The sequence below is a fragment of the Plasmodium gonderi genome (genome assembly GCF_002157705.1).
Source record: "Plasmodium gonderi DNA, contig: Chr09, whole genome shotgun sequence".
NCBI lineage: Eukaryota > Apicomplexa > Aconoidasida > Haemosporida > Plasmodiidae > Plasmodium > Plasmodium gonderi.
This window is the reverse complement of record NW_021628934.1, coordinates 1,720,619-1,736,095: the sequence shown is the minus strand read 5'-3', so window position 1 is coordinate 1,736,095 and position 15,477 is coordinate 1,720,619. Positions and strand designations below refer to the sequence as shown.

The 15,477-nt window shown below is 29.4% G+C and overlaps 2 protein-coding genes across 2 annotated transcripts; both read left to right on the top strand.

Annotated features, from left to right (window-relative positions):
- Positions 1-250: 250 nt before the first annotated feature.
- On the top strand, positions 251-7,180 carry PGO_093540 (WD domain, G-beta repeat domain containing protein; the record flags this gene model as incomplete). The annotated part of the gene is made up of 7 exons (XM_028687942.1): positions 251-4,320; positions 4,519-4,744; positions 4,928-5,672; positions 5,817-5,945; positions 6,154-6,471; positions 6,807-6,971; positions 7,161-7,180. The coding sequence occupies 7 exons, from the start codon at positions 251-253 to the stop codon at positions 7,178-7,180; spliced, it is 5,673 nt and encodes a 1,890-aa protein (XP_028543743.1).
- Positions 7,181-9,114: 1,934 nt separating this feature from the next.
- On the top strand, positions 9,115-15,463 carry PGO_093530 (hypothetical protein, conserved; the record flags this gene model as incomplete). Its single annotated transcript, XM_028687941.1, has 4 exons — positions 9,115-9,196; positions 9,371-9,410; positions 9,618-9,696; positions 9,806-15,463. The coding sequence occupies 4 exons, from the start codon at positions 9,115-9,117 to the stop codon at positions 15,461-15,463; spliced, it is 5,859 nt and encodes a 1,952-aa protein (XP_028543742.1).
- Positions 15,464-15,477: the final 14 nt, after the last annotated feature.

The following is a 15,477-nucleotide window of genomic DNA, read 5'->3' as shown; positions in this document are numbered from 1 at the left end:
AAAACAGAAAGAAAGAAAGAAGCAAGTTAATGACTTCAGTATTAAGGGAAAAAAATAGATGATAAGAAAAAAGCTAGCAAAAAAGAGGTAGCACCAAGGTTGATAAAATCGAAACTCGTCTTGTATAAAGAACCACAGCTTTTCAGACTTGCACTACTTATCATATATGCTGAATTCCAGCCGCTCATAGTAACAGCATCACAAGATAGCACGAAAGCACACATAACAAGGAACCCCCCAAAAGGATAACATGAATAGTAATAAGAACAACAATTTCAGTAAAAGTAATGGTAATAATAATGGAAACAACAACGAGAATTACAACAACACAAGAAACAATTCCAGTGGAATAATAAACACCAATTTGAATATTGCCTCCGCTATTGGCAATCGTCCAAATAACATGAACGGAATGAGCAAGCTACATGGCAATATCAGTAAGATACACGGAAATTTAAAGAATGTGCCAAATAACCTAAGCAACTTAGGAAATAATATGAAACACAGCATGTCTAGCAGTGCAAATAACACGACAAGCAACATTAGCATGTCAAGTAATATGAATATGCCGAGCAATATGAACATGCCGAGCAATATGAACATGCCGAGCAATATGAACATGCCGAGCAACATGAACATGCCGAGCAACATGAACATGCCGAGCAACATGAACATGCCGAGCAACATGAACATGCCAAACAATATGAACATGCTAAGCAATGTGAAAATGACCAAAAATATGAATATATCAACCAATATGAACAATATGCCAAGCAATAAGAACATGCCAGGCAATATGAATATACCAAGCAATATGAATATGCCAAGCAATATGAATATGTCAAGCAATATGAATATGTCAAGCAATATGAATATGTCAAGCAACATGAAGAACATGCCAAGCAATATGAATATGTCGAGCAACATGAAGAACATGCCAAGCAACATTAATAACATGCCAAGCAACATTAATAACATGCCAAGCAACATTAATAACATGCCAAGCAACATTAATAACATACCAAGCAACATTAATAACACGCGAAACCATGCACCCCCTCCTTTTAGTAACATGAACTCGAAAATATCCATAAATAACAGCATTGTAAATGTACAAAATGATATTAACTTGAAAAATGGCATGAATATTGGAAGCGCTGACATAGGAAACACCAATAGAAATATGAACAACATGTTTAATAATGGTAACAATAGTTTAAGGGAAAACATTATGAATAATTTAAGCTACAATTACAACAATGTGAATTATAACAACATTATGAAAAACAATATGGAAATGAACAATAAACTATTAATGAATGAAAATAATGGGAAATCGTTGCATGATAATAATACTAACAGCAATGTTAGTAGTAATTCTGAAAACTTTGTAAAAAAGCTCAATAACAACAAAATAACCTTGAAAAACAATATGAACAACAATCATTACATCAATTCTGATGCAACGAATATGAATAGATATTATTTAAATGATATAAAAAATGTAGAAACTAATGTCATCCCACTAAACAATAAAATAAATAATATAAAAGACAACCAAAATAGTTCTATACCCCAATATATGGAAAAAGAATATTTAGAAAATGTGTATAATAAGAGAGACAAATATTTATTAAATAAAAACAAAAAGGATGACTTGTACATTTCATCTAAGCAGTTAAGCAATTTGAATCAAGGGAGTAGCAGCATCAGTAGTAATACAAGTATAAATAATGCCAATGCACAATCGAGAAATTTAAAAAACATAGATAACCCCCAATTATACAACTCTCTAATTATAAACTCAATCAGTACAAAAACAAATATAAATGAGGTATATAGTTTTAATCAAAATGATAAAAACTCTTTTCATGCAGAAGGTATGAAAGAAGCCAAATTGAACTTCAAACAGAAGGATACAAACTACAATCATATGAACAAAGCAATTAATATGTTATATAATGAGCAGGCCAATTATAGGCCATATAATGTAAATGACGCACACATGGGCAGCAACAACCATGTTGGTATTATCGGTCCAACTGATGTGAATAACGTAAATGCAAAAAACTTTTTTACAGCACCGAACACAGTGTATGATGCTAAGGAGTATAATAAAAATGTAGAGAATTTAAAGGAACTCAAAAATGGGAGTGAAGAGAAACAAATGAGATATAACAATTTAATTAAGGTTAGTAACTCGAACAAGGCTATCCATGAAAATGCTAATATAGCCACATCTCTATACAATGATGTTGGTGATCAGAAGCAGAAAACCAACCTTAAAGGTGGCATTTTGACAAATAATGTCATTCCCAGTGGAACGACACTATCCGGATCATCCATATCAAATAACAACATAGCGAATAACGCAAAAAATATGGACAGTACAGATATGTACAAATTTAGCATGAACAATGAAAACTTAAATTCCAAGGAATCCCCAAATTATATGAATCTAGTGAATATTAGGAAAAATCACCTAAAAGATAATAACAAATCCATGTACTTACCTGAAAAGAGGAATACAAATCATGGCCAAAATTTAAATCCAGTAGATCAACAAAAGAATAAAATTACCCCAATGCAGAAAACTGATTTAGATTTAATAAACACAAAGGTAAATAATAACGATGGAAATAGTACAGGTGCTAATATAAGTATTAATAAAAATAAAGCATTTGAAGAAATTAAAATGAATAGTACAATTGTTCCTTTAGATAAGATAGCTAACAATACACCATCACATTTTAACGAAAAGTTATTGAAAGAAATCAACATGATGAATCTCCCCAATATTAACAAAGAAACGGAAGGAGCTATACCCAACAAAGGCAATGGATACAGTGTTGGTATATACAACAGTAATTCCCCAATAGATAAAGCCTACAACCAGACGAACAGTATTAGCAGTAATAAAAATTTCATAAACGAAAAAGATACACGCAATCCATACAACCAAATGTTGCAAAAAGAAATTAAAGTTGATCCAGAAAATTTGAAAAAAATGGAACAGTTTGAAGAGAAAAAAAGGAAAAAGAAAAGAGAGAAAAAGGAAGATAGGAAAACAGAAAAGATCAAAGAGAAAAAAATCGAAATGGCCAAGGATGAAAAAGCAGAGTTATTCCCCATGGAACAAAATCTCAAAGAGAAAAAGAAAAAATTTGATTACAGTAATTTTATATATAATAAGAATGAAAACAGCGAACAAAAAGTTTTTAATAGTGTTCCGCAGAACTTAATGCAGGAAAGAGACAATTGCATTATTAGCACGGAGGGAAATTCATCCCCTGGATCAAACCCCAATAGGAACATGCAAATGGATGTGCAAAAGAATTCCCAAGCAAACTCCCAAATGAACTCCCATACGAACGCCCAGACGAATGCCCAGACGAATGCCCAAACGAACATCCAAACGAATGCCCAAACGAACATCCAAACGAATATACCGATGAACACCCAGTTAAATGTGAAGGAAGAAAAGTACCTAGACAACAAAAAAAACATGTTTCCTCTCAGTTACGACATAAGTAAAAATTCATCAAAAATGTTTTTGGAAAATGACAAAAGTATGCTAAACCGAAATGATTTCATAAATGAAGACAACTTGAAATCAGCAAAATTGAAGAGAAATTATAATGACGTACATGACTCAGTTTTATCACCCGTTACACCAGAGCAAATGGAAGGTGATAAAAAATTTATTGCATTAGCAAAATTATTTAGTGATGTAATTGACGAAAATGATAACGGAGGAAATGCAAAAGTAAATGATAAAAGTTTGGAAAAAAATGTTTACACATGTGCACCCACCTTCAGAAACCATCTTGTGTCCAATCTTGAATCGTACAAGAATATGCCACTAGATACTTTGTTAAATAATTTAAATATAGATAAAGATGTTTTGAACATACTAAAGGATAAAATAAATAATATTAACAGAAATATTAATGTAAATATATGTGCAACAGCAGCAACCATTGAGAAACAAACAGAACATATAGGATTGGATAATTTTGATTTGCCACATTTGATAACTCTCTTTGATGATTTTATAAATTGGTATGAAAATAATTTAATTCAAATAAAACTTCAGTTGCACAATATTTCATTCTGTTTGTTTTTAGAAATTTATATATTATTATTAACAAATAATTATTACAACATTTCCGATTTTAAAAAAAAATACTTAAAAATATTTTCTGCGTACGAGCCAGTAACAAAAATTTTATCAAACTGTGTTACCCTAAATCAAATGTTTGAAATATCGCTTATTCGTTTTAAAGAGAAAAATTCCAAACATGTGGTTCACATGACCAAGTAAGTTTTTCATTTTTGCCAATACCAATTGAATTTGATGTGGAAAGCTGAATCGTGTTAGACATTGTTTGTTCTTATGTTTTAATGGAAACCTTGTTTGGTTCCCACACATCTATTTATATATCCGACAACCTATGTATCCATTTTTGAGCATATTTTATTAACCCTTTCCACCAACATATTCCCACTTTTGTCTAGACTCGGAAAGAAATCCTTGTGGCAGTACTTAACTGTATACGGGGGAATTTCTCTATACAATTTGATTACAACAAAAATAAAAATAATAGAAATTGAGGACACAGAAACAAATTTTAATTTCTTTAATTCATTCGTTTCGAACAATTTTCTTTATAACACAAAGATAGACGTTCCTGTTGTATGGTCTCTACCGTCTATTTATTCCACAGAGGATGAAGTTATTGAGGTATATTAATATGTAGTGGGAAATTGTGCGTTACAATTTATGCCAGGTGTACACATCTGTTGTTCGTTATTGTGAAAAAGTGTGTTGCATATGTGCATTGAAGTGTTTGTATATTAAAATATATTTCCAACATTTGCATATTTTTTTTTTTTTTTTTTTTTTTTTCATCTTGTAACAACGAAGGACGAGAATAACAAATCAAAAGGTGAAAAGGAGGAAAATCCGTACGTGCCAAACGAAAGCTGTGATGTGTTTTATTACTATAAATATATATTGAAAATGCAAAAAAAGAACAGACTAAAGGTCACGAAAAACCGAATGCCCAGTATGCTGTATTACTGCTTGAACAATTGCAACGACATGACATGTGCAGAAATTTCCGAATTTGATGGATCCTTTGTTGCATCCGCGCATTCGAATAATATAATTAAATTATGGAATATCAAGCAATCACAATTAAATAAAATGAGGCAAAAAAAAAAAGAGATGGAGAAAAATAATAAATATCAATCAAAAAATATGAGAAAATATGATTATTTTAAAGGAAATAATATTACTCCCATAGACTTAGATAATCAGGATGAAAATGATGGAGTTTCCAAATTATATGGAAATGTTTTTAATGTTACTAGCCTACGTTTTGGTGAATCAAATAAAATCTTATTATCAGGAAATGTTAATGGTGATATATATTTATACAGTACTGTAAGTAATAAAAATTATGTTAAATATGTAGGTGGAAATACACCTATATGGTCTCTCGACACGGCCTTTTTAGGCTACTTTTTTTGTTCAAGTGAAGATGATGGAAATCTAAGGATCTACACTACCAATAGAACTTATCCATTTATCACATACAAGTACAACTGTCCTGCAAATGTTTGCAAATATCACTATAACAACACACTCATTGCATGTGGTTATTACGGTAAATTACTCATGTAAATTCTTCTAAGCCATAGTGCCTATTAACAACGAGTTTTAATATGTTTGAATATAAACTGCACATATGGAGTACACGCCAACTAACTTACGTACATATTTTCCTCTTTTACACACACCCATTCATTAGACAATTATATACACCTTTACGATGTTAGAGTAAATTCATTTATCAAGAGATTTAAAAATAACTATCCAAGCAATCAGGGAGTCACTTCATTAAGTTTTTCAAAAGATGGACGGTTGTTATCTTATGCAGGTACATATTCTTATTTTGGAGGCGTTCATTAGAGATTACTGTTAACATAAATGTTAATTGCGTTAATTACATTGATTGAGTTGATTGCATTCATTGTGTTCATTACTTATGCATGTCAAAAGAGTATATGGTATATAAACCTTTTGTACAATGTGATACAGTATCACCTGCACTTCAATTATGCACGTCATCTTCTTTACTTCACAAGGTGGCTATACATATAACATAAATTTAATCGATTTGGCAATGGACAAATTTATTGATATAGAACCCAAAATTGCTATTTCTACAAAATCGTGGAATAATGACGTCGAATACGCCCCCAAATCTAATTCTTTTGGAAATCCTTTAGACCCAAATTTTTTACAAAAAGTAAATGAAGTAACACAATATGACAAATCACCCCTTGGAGCAGATATAAATTTCCATGATGATAAAATATTAAGTATCGATTTCAGTTATGACAATAACTTATTAGTTTCTATGTCTTGTAACAATCACATCGATTTTTACAATTGCTCCAAAGGTAAGAAAAAAGGACAAAAATAAGCATAAAACCATCTTCTTTAACAGTGCACAGATAAATGTGCTTACATTATAGAGACGTAGAGGGTGGTGAAGAATGGTCTAAGTGAGAATCAGGCAATATATATATGGCAGAGAAAATAAAGTCCATGTATACATAACTTTTCCCCTTTTGTTGATAGTTTCGACTTGGGAGATATAAAACATGCTTGAAATTGTGTGCATTTGTAATGATAGAGATACACATTTGTTGCCTTATATGGATTGCTGAAATACGTGAATATGTGATATGCTTAGTATGTCTACTCTTTAATGTTTTTCACTTTCCCCTCTTAGCATCTTATGATATAAAACAGGCTTTGGAGAAAAAGAGAATTAAAATAGAAAAATCAAAAAACAGAAAAAATATACCATATGTCAAATTATCAAAATCATATGGCGTTAAGCACTCAAACTTAATATCTGCCAAATTTACTCCTGAAAATGTGCTGCTTCTACTTGGTAATATATATATATATATATTTTTTTTTTTTTTTTTTTTTTTTTAAGCATTTGTGCGAAGACAGGAGCCTTATTTTTTTCCTATCATATGAAAAAAAAAAAAAAAAAAAAAAAATTGACGAATATATTTTAGACGTGTTTAAAAAAATTTTTTTACTTTTTTTCTTTTCCCCATACACTCTTACGCAGGTATAAATACTTTAATCTAATGGTAAAAAGCCACGAAGACTGAGTATAATGCTCCTTCAAAATTGTTTTTGTTCCGTGATTTTACAATGTTTTTTAATGTTCAAAATGTTAGTATGTTATAACTGTATGAATGTGCTAGTAATACATTAGTGTTTACACTTTTGTAAAAGTATTTCTTTTTTTTTATTTTATTTTTTTCATCTCCCCCTTTTGAGTATTCAATGTTTTATATACATATAATATATCAACGTAGGAATAGCACGTATCACAATTTCTCATCGAACTGTCCTTCTGCCGTTTTTTTTACATAAAATTATTTCCGCAATTTTTTTTTAAAATAATTTGGTTTTTCACTTTGTTCAATTGATTTAACAATTTTGCACGTCCTACTTTTATTATTATTTTTTTTTTCAATCCTATTTTTTGTGGAATATGTTAAATATTTCGCCCCTAATTTTTGCTTTATTATTAAAATGAAAAAATTAGAGTTTGATCCATTTTTTCTTGTGAAAGTTCTTTTTTTTTTTTTTTTTTTCTTTCATTTTTGTGTTTTGGGCTTGCGCAAGTTTTTTGCAAGATATTGTTTCTCATGTTTTTAAAGTTTCACGTTTTTTTTTTTTTTTTTTTTTTTATCTTTTCCAGATATTTTCCACTATTTTTCTCACCCTTAAAATTACTTTTCCGTTCTTAAAATGTTCGCCTAATTTTTATGAAACATTTTTTTTTTTTAATTTATGGAAAAATGCCAAATAGTGCAAGGAGAAAAATAAAAAAATTGGTAATATATGTGAACCTTTAAAATTATAAACGTATATATTATATATATGCGTATATATTTTTGTTATATATAGGTGAACATGCCAAGTAGGCAACTTGTGTCACACACATCCATTTCTAAGATTCTGAAAAAAATCATCAATAAAAATAATAAAAACATCTCTCATCTCAGGGGATTCTTTTAATTTACAAAAAGTGTTGTGCTTATTGGGGAAAAAACCGTTTAAGCCCAAGTTTTTAAGATTTAGAAAATTTATAGAGGGGCGTGAGAAAAAAATATAATTTGTACAATTTAAATGTTTACAATGTAAACATTTTTTTTTTTTACGTTCCACGTTGTTTAACATTGTGAACGTTTTAAAATAAAAAAAAAAAAAAAAAAAAAATCTTAAATTAATGAGCCCAGTGAATTTTTTGTTAAAGAATTTAAAATGAAAAAAATAAGTAATAAACAGATAATCTGTAAAAGTCCATTGAAAAATATATATTTCAGAATTATATAAAATGAGAAAAAAAAAAAAGAAAAAAAATTATTTTGTAAAAATGCACTTTAAAACTTCTTTACAAAAGTTAGAAAAAAAAAAAAAAAGGCACTAAATTATTTTAAGGCTAAATGTACGGTAAAGAAATTATTTGATTTTCCGGCTTTTTTTTTTTTTTTTTTTTTTTTTACTTTTAATTGTATACACAAGTATATATTTATGCCTTTTTTAGGTACTTTTATACACACATTTAAACACACATTTGTACATATATGAATAAAAGAATTTTGCAACATTCATTTTACGTTACTGTTTTTTCATTTATAGCTTTTTTTAATTTAGAACTAGGAAATGAGACTGATTTTCTACGCCACCATAATCAACCGCACCAGAACATTAATAATAGTGCAACAACAGTAGCAACAATCTCTCGTTTGTTTAATTTGCCATCACATCTGCATAAATAAATATATAGCTCTATTCGTACATGTCACTACCCCTATTGTTTTTTTAATTATGGAGAATAACTTCTAAAATGTTTTACAAAAAGAGAAAAATAATAATTATTAGTTGAAAATAAATAAATAAGGAAAACATAATTAAAAAAAAAAAAAAAAAAAAAAAAGATATGTTTTTTTTTTTTTTTTTTTGGGAATCATTAAATTATTAATAAAAATTAGGCTTTTTCGAAAAAAATGAAAAACGTCAAGCAAAGTATCATAAATTTTAAGGACCTAGCCAAGCAGCTAGAGGCATGCGTACAATATAACTCAACTGGTAATTAAACATTAGTTTTGCACACCCTAGCTATTATTCCCGATTCTTCAATAATAGTCTATAAACGTACACACAAGCACAAATGTGTATGTGTTTAATAAGGAAAAATAATGTTCGAATATAAATCAATTTCAAAATATCAATCTTTTCTTTTTTTACCCTTTTTCTATGTAGATATTGAAGTAATGCAGGACATATACGCGGAATGTAAAAAGTAAGGAAAGCATAAAAATATTGAAATTTATTTTCACTTGAACGTTCACGAGTCAAAACATCTGCCATGAAAACATACCAAGGGGGGGAGTTCATTATATGCAGATATGTGTGTTTACACCTATGTATACATATATGTATATATGCATACATACCTACGACATGTCTGTACATATGTGCACGCATTCATATGTTTTCTCCTCGTTAGAGATTTAATCATATTGGAGAAATTAACGCTAGAAGCACTTGAAAAAGGAAACGCATACCTGTTTGAACAACTAGTAGAAGTATGTTTTTTTTTTTTTTTTTTTTTTTTTTTTCCACACAATGCATCATATTGCACAACTTCTTTGCACATCAATAATGGTACACAAATGTTTATTGAACCTTACTTAGGCTTCTACTCATGTGAGCCGATCCATCAAACGGTTTGAAAGTTTTGAAAAAAATCACAAAGATCGGTCTCGTAGTTTTCCAGGAGAATTTGCACAAATCGAAACGACAAAGATGGATTTCGGAGATGAGGATTTTTTAAAAAAAAAAAAAAAACATCAAGGACATAAGAAACATGATAATAAGAAAAAAGGGAAAAAATATAAAAATATGGATTATGAAGAGGGGGACAGTGTAAAACGAAATCGAAGTAGAAGTCAAAGTAGGAGCAGAAGTAGAAGTTGTAGTAGAAGTGAAAGTTTAGGCAGAAGTTTTGGTAGAAGAAAAGAACATGAAAAAAAGAAAAAGAAAACGAAGGAAAAGGAGAGAAGGAAGTATTACCATAGTGATGATGAAAGTAACAATAAAGAAAAATATACATATGATAATAAAAAAATGCTAAAATCGGATTCATTTGCATCATTTAATAAAGAACTAGGAACGCTTAATGGTACACCAAATATGTTAAGTAGTGAACTAGATGAAGATTTGGACGACTTTCAAAAGAAACCAAAAAAAGATCAAAAAAAAAAAAAAAAAAAATTACACGATAATAAATTAAAAGTAGAAAATGCAGATGATAGTGGTGATGACTCTTTTTTCAATAAAACTTATATTGATTCATTAGATGATTTAAATCCTTTAAGTAGCAACAATTCAAAGAACAAAAAAAGTAATCGTGGAAAAGAACGCATCACACATATTAGTAACAATCCATTAGTTATAATAATTCACATATCAGATATAATAAATGTATCATTAGATTTTAAAACAATATATATTTATTTAACCTTAAAATCTTTAGATAATAAAATTAATATTCGAAAAAAAAGTAAAAACAAACAGGTAGATAATTTTACAATAAATGTATCAGAATTGTTTGAATTTTCAGTGTTTTACAATAATCAATTGTTTTTATACATTGATGTAGTAGATACACATAACAACACTTACTATTATACTTGTTTAATAAATTTAAATAAAAACATTTTGAAAAAAACACTATTCTATGTACCAACTGCTTATTTATTAACACAAGTTACTGATCCTTTTAGTTCTCATAAAGAACACCAAAATTTGATCCCCACAACCCCAGTTAGCTTTTCATCTGCTGAACAAAGTTTTGGAGCGCAAAATGCCACCACACAATTGAAGGATTTCAATTTCTCGTCACCCATCCTTAATTCCTTTCCAGAAAAAAACAACTTGGGTTGTCAACCAGTAGCCAATCGTAACATGGAAAATCACATTGTTAATAATAATCCCATCGTCAGCAATTCTACCAATAATGATCTCTTCCAAAACGGAACCACAAATATTTACCATTTCAACAATAACCTGCCACACAAGCGCGTGAATGAATTTTACTTTGGGAGGGCCAGCCCGAGTAACACCTACAGTATGAACAATCATATCTATAACCCCGGTGCAACTAATTTTAACTTTTCAAGAAATCACCAAAATGGGACCAATTCGAACAACTTTAATTTTGTTAGCAGGAGAAATGTCATGAATCGTAACATGTCCAATTTTAATTTTATCAATCCGAATGTTAGTCGTCCAAATGTTATCAGTTCGAATGCTAGCCATCCAATTTTTGAAAACCCTAATTTTAGAAATCCAAACATTGGAACTTCCAACTTTGGCAATCCGACATTTGGAAACCCAAGCAATGGAACTTCCAACTTTGGAACTTCCAACTATGGAACTTCCAACTTTGGAACATCTAACTTTGGAACATCCAACACTGGAAGTCCGAGTCACAGAAGCCCCAGCACTGGAACTTCCAACTTAGGAAGGCCTAATTTTAGCGCCCGTGGCTTTAGCATCCCCACTTTTAGAACCCCTAATTATGAGCCCTCCAACTTTGATATCCCAATGATTAACAATTCTCAAACAAGTAATCCCACATTTGACAACAGCAACTCATGGCAAAAGAATACTAACAGTAGTGCACATATCAATGATGGAAACAACAGGGCTGTGAACGAAAATGAGGAGAAAAAAGACGTTGAGAAAGAAAAAAAAAAAGAATTGGAGAAAAATGAAAGGAATTTTTCAAGCAAGGGTCCCTACATCATAATGAATATTTTTTTAAAAAATAAAAACTTTGATCACGAAACAGAATTAATGAAACAAAACAACCTGAATCTATACAAACAATTATATAATACTTGTAACAAAGAAAAAGTTTATTATGAAAATAAGAGTAAGGAAAATGAAAAAAAAATTGAACAATTGGATAAAGCAGTAATGATTCTAGAACTAGATAATGAGGGCTACATAGAGGCCAATAACAAATTGAAGGAAATAATCGAAACAAATAAAGAAATAATTAAAGTAATTGAAAAAATTATAAAAAAAAAGAATTACAAAATAGAAAAATTGGAAAAAAAAAATGAAAAGGCTGAACAAGCAAAAAAAACAATTGAAGAAAATAAAAAAGAAAATTGTTATTTATCTGAACAGATTGCCAAATTGAATAATGATTTTAAGGAAAATAAAATAAAATTAAAAGATTCTAGTCAAGTGAATGACAATCTGAATAGTAAGGTAAATAACTTATTATTCCAATTACAAAATGCACAAATAAAAAATGAAAAACTTCTCCTTTATTTATCATACTTGGTAAAATATATTCACAAAAACAGTTGTAACGGTAATGCAAATGTTTTAAATCTAATGAAATTAAAAAAAATAAATTGGAATTTGCTAAATTCAGATCCAGATTACAACTCTCAGAACATGTTAGATGATATAGCGAATAATTGTAATTATGTGAGAAGTGTTTTGAAATTTGATGATTCAATGATAAATAGATACATGAAAAGTCAGAAAAAGGAAAATATTAATCGAAAATTTATGCAAAATATTCTCGGTCTCAATAATACCACGAAACAGGATATAACTAATTACAGTAGTGAGAATAGTGAGAACAGTAATAGTAGCCTCGCACATGTTAATAACAAGCGAAAAGAGAATGGTATTTTGAAGGGTCAGCAAAAAGAGGATAAAAGTAAAGTCCACAGAAATAACAAGCACCCATCTTCCCCAAATGCCATAATCATAGATGAAAAGGAAGTATCTGAGGAAGATGAAGAAGAGAAAGAAAAAGACATACCTATTGATCACGTTCTCGTGCAGGAATACAAAAAATACATGACCACAAACGCTTCCAATGATATAAATCAAAAGTATCTTCCCCCAATTGATGACAATCATCCAGATATAAAGAAAAAGAAGGAAAAATTAAATGAAAAAAAAGGTATAAAACCAAATGGATTACATGAAAATTATCTGAACACAGATATTCGAAATATAAACTACAATAGTGATAAGGAAAGAAAGAACAGTCAAAGGCATAACTTCAACATTAATACTAAACGATTGGATAAAGTGCAAAAGGAGGAAGAAAATCAAGGGGAAAAAAAAAATTATCGCTTATTTAATGATGAAAAAAAAACAGAAAAAAGCCCATTTATAAATAAGAGAAAAAATAGTATCCAAATTTTGCATCATCAAAGTGATATCCTCCATGACGGTATTTTTAATCATCAACGAGATAATGTAGACATTGAAACAAATAGCGTGTTTTCCTTTAATATAAAAAATAGTGGAAATTTATCTCATCTAAAAAAATCGAAAAGAACAACAAAAGATAATAAAATTGGAAAAGGAGAATGCAAACAAAATGACGTTTTCAAAAAGGGACTCAAAGATTCAAAGGAAATGAAGAACAAGCCTACTCCTCCTTATAAGATGAAAAAAACAAACAAAAAAGTTACAAGTGGAAAAAATAAAAATGGAAAAGAGACATACACCTGTGATTATAATGATGGAAATTTCCTACTTTCTCACATTAAAATGGATAGGCGGAATAAGGTAAGACATTCCTTACATAATTGTAAAGAAAAAGCCATAAATAAATTGGTATATAACGAAAACTACACTTTTAGTAACGGAGAGTTGTCAAGTTATTGTGATAATGAGGGCTGTGAAGATGTATCAAAAATGAGAAACAAAAATGAAAAAAACGTAGTTAGTGATAGCTATTTAAATTGTAAGAGTAAAAACCAAGGGAAAAAAATTAATCACAAGAAATTACCCTCCATATGGAATGGCTTGTTAGAGCTGAAAGGACATCATAGTGAAAGCCACATGGAGGAAGAAGAATATGAAGACGAAGAAGGTGAAGACGAAGAAGATGAAGACGAAGAAGATGAAGATAATGAAGACGATTACGAAAAAGCTGATGGTGATGAAAATGAAGATGAAGGAAACCTACAGAACGATACAACAAGTGGGAAATATGGAAAACTAAAAAAGGGAAAACGAAATAAAAATAAACAAAGTGACAATCGCTTGAAAAAAAAAAGAACCAGTGACTATTTGAGTGACTACAAAAGTTTTGAAAAAAAATTTAACTATTTTGTAAAAGTGTCAAAAAATTTGCAAGGAAGTATCCTCTCAAATAACAGCGATAAAATAAGCTACGCAGTGAATTTAAATAAAAAAAATTACTTCAGAAATTTGGAAAGAATTATTAATAAATGCAATAAGAAGGACCAGGAACTTTCTTACCTTGACAGCTATCTTAGCACAGAAATCAAGTCAAACTTTTTATCAGACAATGATATAAAGAAGCATAAAAACCGTTTACGACATTTTTACAGCAAAAATACAAAGGGCATAATTTTTGAAAACACCCTTGTTAAGATATATGCCAAGCTTTACTATGTTAATGAAGATTCTAGGAAAAATAGTAAAAAAAAAAAAGGTCTGATTGGCACGGAGAATTATAATAAAGATGATACAAGAAAAAGTAACGGAAATGTAAAAGCTGGTGATGACAAAAATGATGATAACAATGGAAACAGTACAAGTAATAGAAACCTCAAACGTAATCGTCTACGTGATGAGAAAAGAAAAACGATGAATAAAGTAGAGAAAAGTATAAAAAAGGAAAATATTTACATGAACATTTACGTAAAATCCATTTTGTACAATATTATTTACATCAAAAGTGATCTGCGTGAAAACAAAATGGACCACATAAAAGTTGTAAAGAGGAATTTGAAAAAAAATTATAATAAAGTGACAGAAGAAAATGATTATATAAATTTAAAAAAAAATGAAATATGTTTATTATACACCCTATGCTTTAGGAAAAATCTCCTCCACAATTTACCCTTATTCTTGAATATAGAATGTTTAAATAATGATAATTCAACCATTAAGTTCAGAATAGCTTTGCCTCTTCCCCATTTACATCTGCTGAAACCAAACAGTTTATATTTAAATAATTTTGTAAAGAATTTCCCAGGAAGGCATAAATATTATTACAAATCTTACTACTGTAATATGATTGATTTTTCAACATTTAACGAATTTATTAATTCGATCAAATTATACAACTCCTTTAACGTTTTTCATTTCGACGCATATAATATATTGTACAGTACATATCCTCTTAATGCCAAAAATAACATTCTTTTATTAATTGTTTGCGATTTTGTCAGGAAAAAAAATGGCACACCCAATGGCACTGTGAAGTTGCATTTTATATCTCAGTCAAACAGCTTGATTAGCTTCTCTGTAAATTTGTTTAAACAAATTTTGTAATTAACAGAGGGGGG